The following is a 15,981-nucleotide window of genomic DNA, read 5'->3' on the forward strand; positions in this document are numbered from 1 at the left end:
CTAATTTTGTGCTTCAGTTGCGCTTCTAAATTCTGAGAATTCACAAAATGTGCATTCTATCAGCAAGACAGGGCTCTGACTGGTGTGTAGCTACATTTCTCCAGTACTTTTCTCGTAAAATGCAAGATGAGCTGATTTAATTAAACAAAACAATAGGAAATATAGCTGGCTACGTTCTTTCTATGATAGGCCTAAACATTAGAAATATGATGGTCATGCGTCGTTTTTGCAAAAAATACCTTGCATTTTCATTAATCTCAGTTACTTGTGGCTGCCATTCAAATAGCGTTGCACTTCTGTAGTCATCTGATGAAAAATGAAGCTGTTTTCTGCTGAATGAGTTTCACTAATGTATCTTCTGTGAAGGAAAACTATAGTTGCATGACCCTGATCACTCTATTGAAAAAATAATAATAATTTGACTTTCAATATAAAACACGACCCCTGTAAATACACTGCTGGACCTGCTCCCGTTTTCTCCCATTGTGCTATTTACAATCAAACGTGACTGGCTCAGCTGTTCTGGGGAGCTACTTAATTTTGATTTTATTTAACCGTTATTTAGCTAGGCAAGTCAGTTAAGAACAAAATCTTATTTTAATATTTTTTTATTTATTTAACATTTATTTGCTTTCTTGGCCAGGTTGCAGTTGTAAATGAGAACTTGTTCTCAACTGGCCTACCTGGTGAAATAAAATGAATGTAAACATTGTAAAATAAAAATGACGGTCTACCCCAGCCAAACCCTCCCCTAACCGGGACAACGCTGGGCCAATTGTGCGCTGCCCTATACTTAAACTTCATAATGTAAAATAATGTGACCGGTGAAATGAAGAACGCAATCTGCTTCATCTCCTAATGCATTGCACAAGTTGACTGCAGGTATTTACTTAGAGATATACAAATATTAAGATGTACTGAAAAACTAAAAAATTGTTTCAACCGTATTGAAAAACCATCCCATTGCTATTTTCAAATACCCCGGTATACCACCCAAGCGTTATTTCTGATTATTTCCCTTATGAGATTATCCTCTTTCTAAAGTGAATTGACCCAATGAGCAGCTATCAAAATCATGATATATTTTATTAAAAAAATATTTATTTTAATAGTCAACTACATGCTAATTAATGAATTTCTGAATCTTAATTTGAAAGTAATTTGTTTGAATGATAATTAATTTAAATAATTTTCCTATTTGTTGTAGGTGTAATTAATGTTGTGTATTGAATGAAAAGCCCACCTTCAACTGAAGTGTTTCCTTTTTGTATTATTCTTTCAGGAACCAATCAAATCAAGGGCACCACAGCTGCATTTGGAGTACCGGTTTTACAAAACATTAGGCAGCACAGGTAAGACCTCCACTCTTCTATCCACCCTTTTATCTCCATCCTCTCTCTTCCTCTTTTCCGTCTCATTGATCACTCCTACTGACTTGAGGTCACTTCAGATTGGTGAGGTTCTGTATGAAGACTGTGTCCATTCTTAAAGGGTAGGGAGCGTAAACGTAACATATGGATTTGCATTAATATACGCATCAGAAGTCCCAATTCAAAGTTACACCTCACATTTCAATTTTTTTAGTTATTACATGCAATCGACGAAAATGCCAAAGTCATGCCAGAATTGATTTTGCAAGGTGTGACGCAATTGAGAGTACTGGTCAAGCCAGCCTATTCCCAAAATTGTAAACGCCAACAGAAATAACTTTAAATGTGTAACTTCAAATAAAACCAAATAATTTGCAGTCATGACTACTCGTTTCAATTTCATTTTCAGCCAACTTGCAAGTAAATACTTTACGAATATTGTTACAAATCAGCTTGCAAGGTTGCTAGCCAGCTAACATTAGCCCTACCAGCCTTCTAGCGTTACATTAGCACTGCATGAGTCTGCCATTTGCTATCAACACCTAGCTTACAGCTACATTAAAGTAAGCCGACGCTTTGGAAATACGTAACGCCATCTAACCAGTTATCAAATAATGTTACAGGTATATGAGGTTCTTGGTCAGCCAGCAAAATTGAATTATTTTAGCTTGCTAGCCAGCTAACTTGTCTAGCTAGCCAATCACCACGGTCGACATAGCTCAGTAATTTAGTAAGCCAGAGAACAACACCAACTAGTCTAGCACAGGCAGGAACCCACAGAACACAACAACAAAAAAGTAAAGTGAGGCAAGTCTTGACGGTTGCGTTAGCTACCAAAGAAAAGCCAAGGAAAGAGGCCCTACAGGGGGAGAGGCCGCTAATCCAATATAGTGAGGGAATAGTCCAGAAGACTGCATTGGGCATAGGGGAAGAGTCCAGGCAGATGGTAATGATCATGTCAGTCCAGCTACTGTAGCGCACTAGTACTAAGCCAAGGTTGAAAAACTCAGGTAGCCTACTTCACGGAGATCACCGGGCCCCCACATGTGGGGAATCTGATTGCTTGTTTAGATCACACCTCTTCGTGATTGGTGGATTGTAGCTCACCAATGCCAACACACTCTGCATGGCTAGTGGCTAACGTTAACCAGCTCGAGCTAGCTAACGCAGAGTAGATTTTCCATATGACATTGCGAAATATTGCATTGTGGTTAGTTTAGAAGATATTCCCCAATGGTGGAACAAACTCCCTCACGACGCCAGGTCAGCGGAGTCAATCACCACCTTCCGGAGACACCTGAAACCCCACCTCTTTAAGGAATACCTAGGATAGGATAAAGTAATCCTTCTAACCCCCCCCCCCCCCCCCCCCCCCCCCCCCCCCCCCCCCCCCCCCCCCCCCCCCCCCCCCCCCCCTTAAAAGAGTTAGATGCACTATTGTAAAGTGGTTGTTCCACTGGATATCATAAGGTGAATGCACCAATTTGTAAGTCGCTCTGGATAAGAGCGTCTGCTAAATGACTTAAATGTAAATGTATTCGGAAATAAGTTAAATATGTAAAACCCCCAAAACATAACTTTTTGTAGTTGTAGTAACAATCTGGTTACCTAAGTTACTAAGTATTTTACTACAATGTGTTAATTTGGTGTGTAAAAACTCATGATTCCTACCCTTTAATTGTCGCACGAAAGAAAAATTACCAAGCTCTTCTGTTTTGGAAATTTCACCGTGCCTCAGTGTCTGACAGGTTGAAGGCCCTCAATAGTAATCAATGGCACTGTGCGTATGTTAGGGCTGCACAATGAATCAAATTTACATCAATCTCAATATTGACGTGCAATATCCATTTTGCAAGAGATTCATATTGTATTAAATAGTTTTGAAACGCCACAGTCGCATGTGTAATGTCCGATTTGATAATTTTATTTTTTTATTTTTTTATCTTGCAACTGCTTCCCACATACAGCAAGCCTTGCCCCTCACTCAAGCAGAAAAGTTCCTCCTCCTTGCTGTTAGATCCACTTTAAAGTAGAAGTTCATTTATTTATGTTTTACAACCAAATCAAACGTTTTGATGTAAATTGAATGTTATCAAAGGGTCCAGACACCTTTTTGTGTTAATACACATGTTTTTGAGAAATTTACCCCAAACAGCAAATCACTTCCTCATCCTTGTTGTGTAGTATGGAGGCCCCGAAAAAACATGAACAAAGGCTCCAAAAACACCCAAATACGTCCTTTTGGTAATAGTGATGCAGGTCTTTAGATGTTGTACACATTAAATTGTCATTCCAGACTTTATCCGCAACGTTATATTCCATTTTCCTGTGACTCAAGCTATACTTCTTCGTCCGTTCTACAGATAAAGGAAACACTTGAGTAAATGAGGGATACAAAGTAGAATCATATATTTATTTTAAATTTCTGCTCGATTTTTTTGGGGCCAATATCGTGCAGCCCTAGTGTGTGTGAGTGCTGTCCTCTTTCAGGTTGCTCACACAGAATACCTGAATGTCAGACATTATATTGCTCCACAATATTTAGGCTTGCAAGGACATGGTCATGTTTTGCAAGTGTAAAGTATTTTTGTGGTTCTCCGTGTTGTGGTTGGAACGGTTGCTTGGGAATGAGCTTGAGATCTTTCTCTTCCATACACGTACATTAGTCTCTCCCACACAGACACCTCAGTCAATTTGCTACACACTTGTGTCGCTCGACTCGTCTTTGAGTCTCAGGCTCAGATGCAGAAAGTAGCACTGGTCCTGTGGTGTTGATGACACACCTGCAGAACCTCTGCGGGAGGCGACACGTTGCCTTGACGTCTCCCTGAATACACTGCTGAGACTGCTGTCGCTTCCCTTTAACAGTAAGTGCTATTTTACAAACCACACCAAAAATGTTTTTAATAAAGTCTGACATATAATTATATGGCTGTAGTTATGTGTTTATTTATTATCTTTTTATAAGTCTGGTGATGGTGATCACCTTACTATTTTCCCGAATATTATTCCAGTTCTATATGGGATGACTGCTTTCTGTTTGACACCCCCCACCCTACCCCATTCGCTGAAAACAGTTAGAGGGCAGGTTGACGTTTGTCATGAATCTTGCCCTGGAGGCAGAACTGAGCGATTTCCGCTAGATGGGCCAGCTGCAAAGTCTAAACTGGCTATATTGTTCAAATTCATGCAAACAAAAATTAGTTTTTTGCTCTTTAATCTAAGATTAGGGGTTAGGCATTCCGGTTAGCCGTGTGGTTAGTTTTAAAATCAGATTTTATGACTTAGCTAGTGCTCTGCAGACCTGCCTTCAGAACAAGATTCATTACTAAAAACGATAACCTGCTACAGGAAGTGCAGTCTGGTGTGACACAGCTTCCCGTGTTACCTTTGCATGCAGCCATTGAAAGAAGCAGTGTTTACCCATAGTGTTACTGTAAGCACTGGGGGAAAGCATATTTAGATCTCGAATATAAGGGCTTGCACAAGTGGGTTGAGGTAATTTCCTCTTGGGTAGTGTTGGCTAAGCAACTGTCATAAATCAATGAACTGATAAATCCATCAATGGGTACATCAGTCACATTTGTAATACACAGTCAGCTAAGCAGTCAGGGAGAATTGAAAATTCCTAGGCGCAATATGCCAAAACTAGTATTGTTCATCCTATCACTTTTTCTCCATCTTCTTTATAAATAGTGAGCCAACATGTTTTCAGCACTTATTTCCTTGACTGATTTTTCTCATCGCTCTCTGTTGTCCCTCTACAGCAGACATGGTGAGCAATATGTTCGGTACATTGAATTGCAATACATTGAGAATCGAAATACATATCGTATCGGCACCTTAGTATTGTGATATCATGTTGTGAGGTCCCTGGCAATTGCCAGCCCTGGTTCGCACTGGGTTTTAATAGTCGCTACTACTGCCTACAATAGCATACACTTCAAACAGTGCCTACATACAGATAACACTGCCTCTACTTTCTTTACTCAATGGTAAAGGTTTTGTATGTGAGCCTGTGAGGGTATTGTGTCGCTGTAAAAGCTGGTCTCCAACCCATTCTGCCATACAATGTGATTTTAATTTAAAAAAATGCCACATGCTCCATTGATGTCCCCGCCGTATGCCACTGCATGTGAAATGAAAGTTGCATAACATGTCACTTGTGACTCATCTCCCGGCTTTGATCAGTAGCTTCGCCCGGGAGATCCTCACAGCTCCAGTGGAAGTTCACGGCAGTGTTTTCCTCTCTGCTGTGCAGCATTATAAATCACAGATTTCCCCATCAAAGCCTAAATCACAGTAAAGCCTTTGCTTTTGAAAGCAATTTTGGAGTGAATAGCACATGTTTGAGATATTGGTAGAAAGCTTGTGGCCTAAAAGTCCCACTGAGTGTTTTATAGGGCTGTGACGATACCAGTATTGCAATGTCAACAAAAAAGGAGATGCTCGTGGACTTCAGGAAACAGCAGGATAGGGAGCACCCCCCCCCCCCCCCCCCCTATCCACATTGCGGGACAGTAGTGGAGAAGGTGGAACGTTTTTAAGTTCCTTGGCGTACACATCAAGGACAAACTGAAATGGTTACCCACATAACAGCGTGGTGAAGAAGGCGCAACAGCGCCTCTTCAACCTCAGGAGTCTGAAGAAATTTGGCTTGTCACCAAAACACTCTCACTTTTACAGATGCACAATCGAGAGCATTTCTGTCGGGCTGTATCACCGCCTGTATGGCAACTGCTCCGCCCACAACCGTAAGGCTCTCCAGAGGGTAGTGGGTCTGCACAACGCATCACCGGGGGCAAACTACCTGCCCTCCAGGAATCTACACCACCCTATGTCACAGGAAGGCCAAAAAGATCATGAAGGACAACAACCGCCCGAGCCACTGCCTGTTCACCCCGCTATCATCCAGAAGGCGAGGTCAGTACAGGTGCATCAAGCGGGACCGAGAGACTGAAAAACAGCTATCTCAAGTAGAGGTTGACCGATTATGATTTTTCAACGCCGATAACGTTATTGTGGACCAAAAAAAGCTGATACCGATTAATCAACCGTTTTTTTAATTATTTTATTTTTATTTGTTTGTATAATGACATTACAACAATACTGAATGAACACTTATTTTAACTTAATATAATACATCAATAAAATCAACTTAGCCTCAAATAAATAATGAAACATGTTCAATTTGGTTTAAATAARGCAAAAACAAAGTGTTGGAGAAGAAAGTAAAAGTGCAATATGTGCCATGTAAGAAAGCTAACGTTTAAGTTCCTTGCTCAGAACATGAGAACATATGAAAGTGTAACAGTTTAACTTTAGTCCGTCCCCTCGCCCCGGGCGCGAACCAGGGACCCTCTGCACACATCAACAACAGTCACCCACCAAGTATCGTTACCCATCGCTCCACAAAAGCCGCGGCCCTTGCAAAGCAAGGGGAATAACTACTCCAAGTCTCAGAGCGAGTGACGTTTGAAACGCTATTAGCGCGCACCCCGCTAACTAGCTAGCCATTTCACATCGGTTACACCAGCCTAATCTCGGGAGTTGATAGGCTTGAAGTCATAAACAGCTCAATGCTTGAAGCACAGCGACGAGCTGCTGGCAAACGCACGAAAGTGCTGTTGAATGAATGCTTACGAGCCTGCTGCTGCCTACCATCGCTCAGTCAGACTGCTCTATCAAATCATAGACTTAATTATAACATAATAAAACACAGAAATACGAGCCTTTGGTCATTAATATGGTCGAATCCGGAAACTATCATTGAGAAAACAAAGCGTTTATTCTTTCAGTGAAATACGGAACGGTTCCGTATTTTATCTAATGGGTGGCATCCCTAAGTCTAAATATTGCTGTTACATTGTACAACCTTCAATGTTATGTCATAATTATGTACAAWTCTGGCAAATTAATTACGGTCTTTGTTAGGAATAAATAGACTTCACACAGTTCGCAACGAGCCAGGCGCCCCAAACTGCTCATATACCCTGACTGCTTGCACGGAACGCAAGAGAAGTGACACAATGTCCCTAGTTAAAATAAATTAATGTTAGCAGGCAATATTAACTAAATATGCAGGTTTAAAAATATATACTTGTGTATTGATTTTAAAGAAAGGCATTGATGTTTAGGTACACATTGGTGCAACGCCAGTGCTTTTTTTCGCGAATGTGCTTGTTAAATCATCACCCGTTTGGCATAGTAGGCTGTGATTCGATGAAAAATTAATAGGCACCGCATTGGTTATATGCAACGCAGGACACGCTAGATAAACTAGTAATATCATCAACCATGTGTAGTTAACTAGTGATTGATTGATTGTTTTTTAAAAGATACGTTTAATGCTAGCTAGCAACTTACCTTGGCTTCTTGCTGCCCTCGCGTAACAGGTAGTCAGCCTACCACGCAGTCTCCTCGTGGAGTGCAATGTAAGGCAGGTGGTTAGAGCGTTGGACTAGTAACCGGAAGTTTGCAAAAACTAATCCCCGAGCTGACAAGGTAAATCTGTCATTCTGCCCCTGAACATGGCAGTTAACCCGTTCCTAGGCCGTCATTGAAAATAAGAATGTGTTCTTAACTGACTTGCCTAGTTAAATAAAGGTGTAAAAAAAATCCACAATCGGTGTCCAAAAATAACGATTACCAATTGTTATGAAAACTTGAAATCGGCCCTAATTAATCGGCCATTCCGATTAATCGGTCGACCTCTAATCTCAAGGCCATCAGACTAACATTGAGTGGCTGCTGCCAACATACTGACTCAAATCTCTAGCCACTTTAATAATTAAAAATTGGATGTAATAAATGTATCACTAGTCACTTTAAACAACGCCACTTTATATAATGTTTAGATACCCTACATTACTCATCTACTCTACTCTATACCATCTACTGCATCATGCCTATGCCGGCCATCGCTCATCCATATATTTATATGTACAGATTCTTATTCATTCCTTTACACGTGTGTGTGTGTAAGGTAGTTGTTGTGAAATTGTTAGATATTACTGCACGGTCGGAACTAGAAGCACAAGCATTTCGCTACACTCGCGTTAACATCTGCTAACCATGTATATGTGACCAATAAAATTTGATTTGAGTTTTTTTATGGCATAAGTAAAACACGAAGTAGACAACTCTTAGGTCTTTTAAAAACCTGCTGTATGTAAAATATTGTGTGCTATAGTATGGAGTGCTTTTCAGTGCCAACATAAATTGTATTTGAATTTGTGTTACGATATTACCTTTGCAATTTAATATTTTTTAATCTTTAATGCACATATTGAAAAATTTAATTCATAAATTGAACTTGTATTTCATGATTTGAATCTGAATTGAATGAATATTAAGTTCAGGTTTCAAATAAAATATTAATGTAATTTTATATTCAAATTAAATATTTATATTAAGTTTCAATATGGTAGATATTGAATTCATTATTTATGAAGTTTACAAACCATTTCAAGGTAATTATATATATATACACAAACACACACACATACTGTTGAAGTTTACATATACCTTAGCCAAATACATTTAAACTCAGTTTCACAATTCCTGACATTTAATCAGAGTAAAAATTACCTGTCTTAGGTCAGTTACCATCACCACTTCATTTAAAAAATGTGAAATGTCAGAATGATAGTAGAGAGAGTGATTTATTTCTTTCATCACATTTCCAGTGGGTCAGAKGTTTACATGCACTCAATTAGTATTTGGTAGCATTGCCTTTAAATTGTTTAACTTCTTATGGCTTGGGGGCAGTATTGAGTAGCTTGGATAAATAAGGTGCCCAGAGTAAACTGCCTGATACTCATGCCCAGAAGCTAAGATATGCATATTATTAGTAGATTTGGATAGAAAACACTGAAGTTTATAAAACTGTTTGAATGATGTCTGTGAGTATAACAGAACTCATATGGCAGGCAAAAACCTGAGAAAAAAATCCAACCAGGAAGTGGGAATCTGAGGTTTGTAGTTTTTCAACTCTTTGCCTATCCAAGATACAGTGGAAATTTGGTTCGATTGCACTTCCTAAGCCTTCCACTGGTCTTTAGAACCTTGTTTCAGGCTTCTACTGTAAAGCAGGAGAGAATAAGAGCTGATTGAGTAAGGGGTCTGCCAGAAGGCCATGAGCTCATTCAGGCGCGCTCCCGTGAGAGGTAGCTGCGTTCCTTTTCATTTCTAAAGACAAAGGAATTCTCCGGTTGAAACATTGACGATTTATGTTAATAACATCTTAAAGATTGATTCTATACATCGTTTGACATGTTTCTACGAACTGTAATGGAATGTTTTTACTTTTCGTCTGGCCTGCGCGTCGTGAATTTGGATTTTGGAACTAAACGCGCGAACAAAAAGGAGGTATTTGGACATAAATTATGGACTTTATCGAACAAAACAAACATTTATTGTGGAACTGCGATTTCCCGGGAGTGCATTCTGATGATCATCAAAGGTAAGTGAATATTTATAATGCCATTTCTGACTTCTGTTGACTACACAACATGGCGGCTACATGTATGGCTTGCTTTTGTGTCTGAGCGCCGTACTCAGATTATTGCATGGTGTGCTTTTTCCGTAAAGCTTTTTTGAAATCTGACACAGCGGTTGCATTAAGGAGAAGTTTATCTAAAGTTCCATGTATAACACTTGTGTCTTTTATCAATGTTTATTATGAGTATTTCTGTAAATTGATGTGGCTCTGTGCAAAATCACCGGATGTTTTGGAGGCAAAAACAAGCAGAAAGAGAAAAAAAAGTGTGTGCGAGCCAGGAACACAACGCGCCAATGTAAACTAAGATTTTTTTGATATAAATATTAACTTTATCGAACAAAACATACATGTGTTGTGTAACATGAAGTCCTATGAGTGTCATCTGATGAAGATCATCAAAGGTTAGTGATTACTTTTTTCTCTTTCTGCTTTTTGTGACTCCTCTCTTTGGCTGGAAAAATGGCTGTTTTTCTGTGACTAGGTACTGACCTAACATAATCAAATGGTGTGCTTTCGTCGTAAAGCTTTTTTGAAATCGGACACTGTGGTGGCATTAACAACGAGTTTATCTTTAAAATGGTGTAAAATACTTGTATGTTTGAGGAATTTTAATTATGAGATTTCTGTTTGAATTTGGCGCCCTGCACTTTCACTGGCTGTTGTCATGTCGATCCCGTTAACAGGATCTCAGCCGTAAGAAGTTAACTTGGGTCGAACGTTTAGGGTAGCCTTCCACAAGCTTCCCACAACAAATTGGGTGGATTTTGGCCCATTCCTCCTGACAGAGCTGGTGTAACTGAGTCAGGTTTGTAGGCCTCCTTGCTCGCACACACTTTTTTTAAATTCTGCCAACAAATTTTCTATAGGATTGAGATCAGGGCTTTGTGATGGCCACTCCAATACCTTGACTTTGTTGTCCTTAAGCCATTTTGCCCAACTTTGGAAGTATGCTTGGGGTCAATGTCCATTTGGAAGACCCATTTGCGACCAAGCTTTAACTTCGTGACTGTCTTGAGATGTTGCTTCAACATATCCACGTAATTTCCCTTCCTCATGAAACCATCTATTTTGTGAAGTGCACAAGTCCCTCCTGCAGCAAAGCACCCCCACAACATGATGCTGCCACCCTCGTGCTTCACGGTTGGGATGGTGTTCTTCGGCTTGCAAGGCTCCCCCTTTTTCCTCCAAACATAACGATGGTCATTATGGCCAAACAGTTTCATTTTTGTTTCATCAGACCAGGGGACATTTCTCCAAAAAATTACGATCTTTGTCCCCATGTGCAGTTGCAAACCGTAGTCTGTCTTTTTTTATGGCAGTTTTGGATCAGTGGCTTCTTCCTTGCTGAGCGGCCTTTCAGGTTATGTCGATATAGGACTCGTTTTTACTGTGGATATAGATTTTTGTACCCGTTTCCTTCAGCATCTTCAAGGTCCTTTGCTGCTGTTCTGGGATTGATTTGCACTTTTCGCATCAAAGTACGTTCATCTCTAGGAGACAGAACGCGTCTCCATCCTGAGCGGTGTGACGGCTGCGTCGTCCCATGGTGTTTATACTTGCGTACTATGATTTGTACAGATGAACGTGGTACCTTCAGGCGTTTGGAAATTGCTCCCAAGGATGAACCAGACTTGGAGGTCTACGATTTTTCTTTTGAGGTCTTGGCTGATTTTCTTTTGATTTTCCCATAATGTCAAGCAAAGAGGCACTGAGTTTGAAGGTAGGCTTTGAAATACATCCACAGGTACACCTCCAATTGACTCAAATGATGTCAATTAGCCTATCAGAAGCTTCTAAAGCCATGACCATTTTCTGGAATTTTCCGAGCTGTTTAAAGGCACAGTCAACTTAGTGTATGTAAACTTCTGACCCACTGGAATTGTGATAGATTCTGTCTGTAAACAATTGTTGGAAAAATGACTTGTCATGCACAAAGTAGATGTCCTAACCGACTTGCCAAAACTATAGTTTGTTAAGACATTTGTGGAGTAGTTGAAAAAACACGTTTTAATGACTCCAACCGAAGTGTATCTAAACTTCTGACTTCAACTGTATATATATATATACAGTGATCATTTTCCTAGGAACCAATACCAATGTCCTAGATATACTGCTGCATACTCCAGTCAGTCCAGATACGTAGTTGTGCTGTTACAGAATGAGTGTTCTCTTCTTCTCTGAGACCGACAGCATTCATTTTTGTCCTCAGTGGACATAGTTCTTGGTCATATACATGAGTGCATACAAGCCACTATTAGTCCTGTTTGTTTTCCTTAGAGGACTTCTTTGGGCTTTTCAATGATATCACTGTGTGGGTGGTGTGACGTGACTCATTTTATCTTCCTGGTTTTTAAACAAATGGCTGCCCTTTCAAAGTTGCTCACATTTTGTGGAAATTTGAAAAAGGTTGTGCAATTAATTACAATTTTTGTGAGTTATTGATATTAAACATTATTTCTAGGAAGTGAATATCTCGAATGGTTCTAGAGTGAGTTGTCACTACTGTACCGTTGTTTTGTAATGGGTAATTTGTTTTGTGACATATTTTGCACTTAAAGTGTTGTGTGTTGTGTGTAGTGCATACAACAGTTGGAAGTTTTACATACACTTAGAGATTGGGGTCATTAACTCAGTATTTTTTCATACATACTATTCTCAATTCTTTAAAATAAAGTGGTGATCTAACTGACCTAAGACAGAATTTTTTTAGGATTAAATGTAGGAATGTGAAAACTGAGTTTAAATTGATTTGGCTAAGGTTATGTAAATCCGACTTCTACTGTATACCAATTACCAGGTTTTTTGGAGTTTTCGGAAAAGTTTTTTACCAAATACCAACCTTAGCCAAAGGCATTTTAAACTCAGTTTTTAGCAACATCCCCCCCCCCCCGTCTGTTTTCAGGAAACGTATGATCTCTGTAATTGCAAACAAAGGTTTCTGTACCAAATATTAAGTTCTGCTTTTCTGATGTATCAAATACTTATGTCATGCAATAAAATGCAAATTAATTACTTAAAAATCATACAATGTGATTTTCTGAATTTTTGTTTTAGATTCCGTCTCTCACAGTTGAAGTGTACCTATGATAAAAATTACAGACCTCTACATGCTTTGTAAGTAGGAAACACTGCCGCTTTTGCAGGTTATCAAATACTTGTTCTCCCCACTGTATATATATTCAACTATTTATTCAACTATTTATTCAACTATTTATTTTAAATCAATGCATCTAAGAAGATGTGTGTGTGTGTGTACTCAATTAGTATTGCCTTTAAATTGTTTGTGAACTTCTGACCCACTGGGAATGTGATGAAAGAAATAAAAGCTGAAAGAAATAATTCTCTCTACTATTATTCTGACATTTCACATTCTTAAAATAATGTGGTGATCCTAACTGACAGAAGCCTGATTTTTTTTTTTACTAGGATTAAATGTCAGGAATTGTGAAACTGAGTTTAAATGTATTTGGCTAAGGTGTATGTAGACTTCAACTGTATGTTCTCATGTTCTGAGCAAGGAACTTAAACGTTAGCTTTTTTACAAGGAACATATTGCACTTTTACTTTATTCTCCAACACTATTGTTTGCATTATTTAAACCAAATTGAACATGTTTCATTATTTATTTGAGACTAATTTAATTTTCTTTATGTATTATATGAAGTTAAATTAAGTGTTCATTGTTCATTCAGTATTGTTGTAATTGTCATTATTACAAATATATATATAAATAAAAATCGGCCGATTTTAATCGGTATCGACTTTTTTTGGTCCTCCAGTAATTGGTATCGGCGTTGAAAAATCATAATCGATTGATCTCTAGTCTGAACCAGTATCTGTGCGATAGAGACCTCGTGAAGGGTCTTGTTACCTCCTTATTAGTATGTAGCTGTGCAGTAGGATGCGTTGATCAGTTGATTGACAGGTGTAGGACTGTAAAACGATTAACTTTCCTCTGGTGTGGATGCTCACCAAAGCTTTAGAGTTATGTAGCCTATAGTTTATCATTCTAGGTATCATAGAAGTTATTGGCTTGGTGGATAGACAGGGCTTTAACTTTGACACAACTAACGTTATCAACAGAACTAGCATACTAGTAAGTCTCGCAAACTTGAATGAAATAAATATAAAATTACACTTACCTATACTCTTATACTTGTTTTCTTCACTTTTATATTGTATTAATTTACTTGTAATTGTTATTTTTTCTCTGGCAAGTTTTCCACCTGCGCGCTGCGGTAGGGAAGTAAAGCGGACGTAGATTCTGTCACTTCCGTTTTGTTATTTTTTTTATGTGGGTGAAACTGAAATGGAATGCTTACCTTGAATAGTTAATTTGGAATATGAACGTGCTCTCAAGCCACGAGAGGTTCCATATCTCTGACATGCGTTGAGCCATGGCGTGTTGTCGTTGGGACAGTGTATTTTCTGTGTGGGTGTGAAGTATGTTATATGTACAAACCTTTGCTTGACATACATACATACATACATACAGACAGAGCTATCATTATTGATGACTAGCTAGGTGACTGAAGCCTGTGATTTTTAGTGTGGGGGTGGATTCATGGTTTGATTGGTTGCGTGTCTCTGGGGAAGCTGACATTTGCTCCTGTATGACTGAATTTATTTTCCCCACACATTTCAAAAGATTAAGAACTCTCATGGCATTAGCAGATTTATATCCCGCCTCTGCTTAAAGTTAATGGACTCTGAGTCCTGTTGCTGTTTTCACCCTTGTAAAACTTGGTGAAAACATGGTTAAAAAACAAATTGGTTTAGGGAGAGGAAGGGGTAAGGTAAAATCGCACTTGTGTTAATAGTGTGTAGAGGGGAACTGCCGTTAGCCTGTGCTTTGACATGTAGAAGTCAGGTGAACATGTGGCCATTTGCTATTGTGACGTTGTCCTTTCCCAAACATGACATAGAGAGAGGGTGTTCAGGACCATCAGGCTTTTCTCAGGTTATAATAGAGAGTAGAGACCCACTCTTTCTAAAACTTTTTATTTCTCACTTTCTTTCTCTGAAGGTGAATATTATTAATACTTACGCCACCATGCTGTCTCGTTTTGTTTGTGGTGCTGGGAATAAAAGCCCTGTTCAGCTCATTGTAAAAGTACATTTTGGCATTAGGCGGCAGGTAGCCTAGCGGTTAAGAGCTTTGGTCCAGTAACCGAAAGGTTGCTGCTTCGAATCCCAGAGCCGACTAGGTGTAAAATCTGTCGACGTGCCCTTGAGCAAGGCACTTAACCCTAATCGCTTCTGTAAGTCGCTCTATATAAGAGCATCTGCTAAATGACTAAAATGTGAATGTTAAAAATGCAGTACTTTTTTTCTCTTGCACTCTCACCCCAATAAAGTCACTGATGCACCCAGCACTGTATCATTCCCGGAACCCCAATGTCTAGGATACTGCTGCACTACTCCAGTCAGTCCAGAATAACGTAGTTGTGCTGTACAGATGAGTGTTCCCTCTTCTCCTGAGACCCAGCAATTCATTTTTGTCCTCAAGTGGACATCAGTTCTTGGTCCATATCCATGAGGCCATACAAGCCACTATTAAGTCCTGTTGTCCCTTAGAGAGGACCTTCTGGGCTTTTCAATGATATCACGTGTGGGGGTGTGACGTGACAATTTTATCTTCCTGGTTCTTTAAAAAATGGCTGCCTTCAAAATTAGCACATTTTGTGGAAATTTGAAAAAGAGGTTGTGCAATTAATTACAATTTTTGTGAGTTTGATATTAAAATTATTTCTAGGAAGTGAATATCTCAGGAATGGTTAAGTGAGTTGTCACCTACTGTACCCGTTGTTTGTAATGTAATTTGTTTTGGACAATTTTGCACTTAAAGTGTGTGTGTGTGTGTGTGTGCATACATACAGTTGGAAGTTTACATACACTTAGGTTGGGGTCATTAACTCGTTTTTCATACATACATATTTCACATTCTTAAAATAAAGTGGTGATCCTAACTGACCTAAGACAGAATTTTTAGTAGGATTAAATGTCAGGATATGTGAAAACTGAGTTTAAATGCATTTGGCTAAGGTGTATGTAAACATCCGACTTCTACTGTACATACAGTGGGGAGAACAAGTATTTGATACACTG

General features: G+C 39.1%; 1 protein-coding gene across 7 annotated transcripts in view; it reads left to right on the plus strand.

Moving 5' to 3' along the window:
- Positions 1 to 15,981, plus strand: part of LOC111962458 (casein kinase I) — a 69,520-nt gene that overhangs the window by 14,947 nt on the left and 38,592 nt on the right. For 6 of the 7 annotated variants that reach the window (XM_023985555.2, XM_023985557.2, XM_023985559.2 and 3 more), the window contains exon 4: positions 1,283 to 1,352. In XM_023985555.2, coding sequence (XP_023841323.1) covers positions 1,283 to 1,352 — 70 coding nt within the window. Of the gene's footprint in view, positions 1 to 1,282; positions 1,353 to 6,199; positions 6,294 to 15,981 lie in introns of those variants that run through there. The other variant, XM_070443070.1, reaches the window with a different exon arrangement.

The sequence above is a fragment of the Salvelinus sp. IW2-2015 genome, linkage group LG4q.1:29, assembly GCF_002910315.2.
Source record: "Salvelinus sp. IW2-2015 linkage group LG4q.1:29, ASM291031v2, whole genome shotgun sequence".
In the NCBI taxonomy this organism is placed as follows: domain Eukaryota; kingdom Metazoa; phylum Chordata; class Actinopteri; order Salmoniformes; family Salmonidae; genus Salvelinus; species Salvelinus sp. IW2-2015.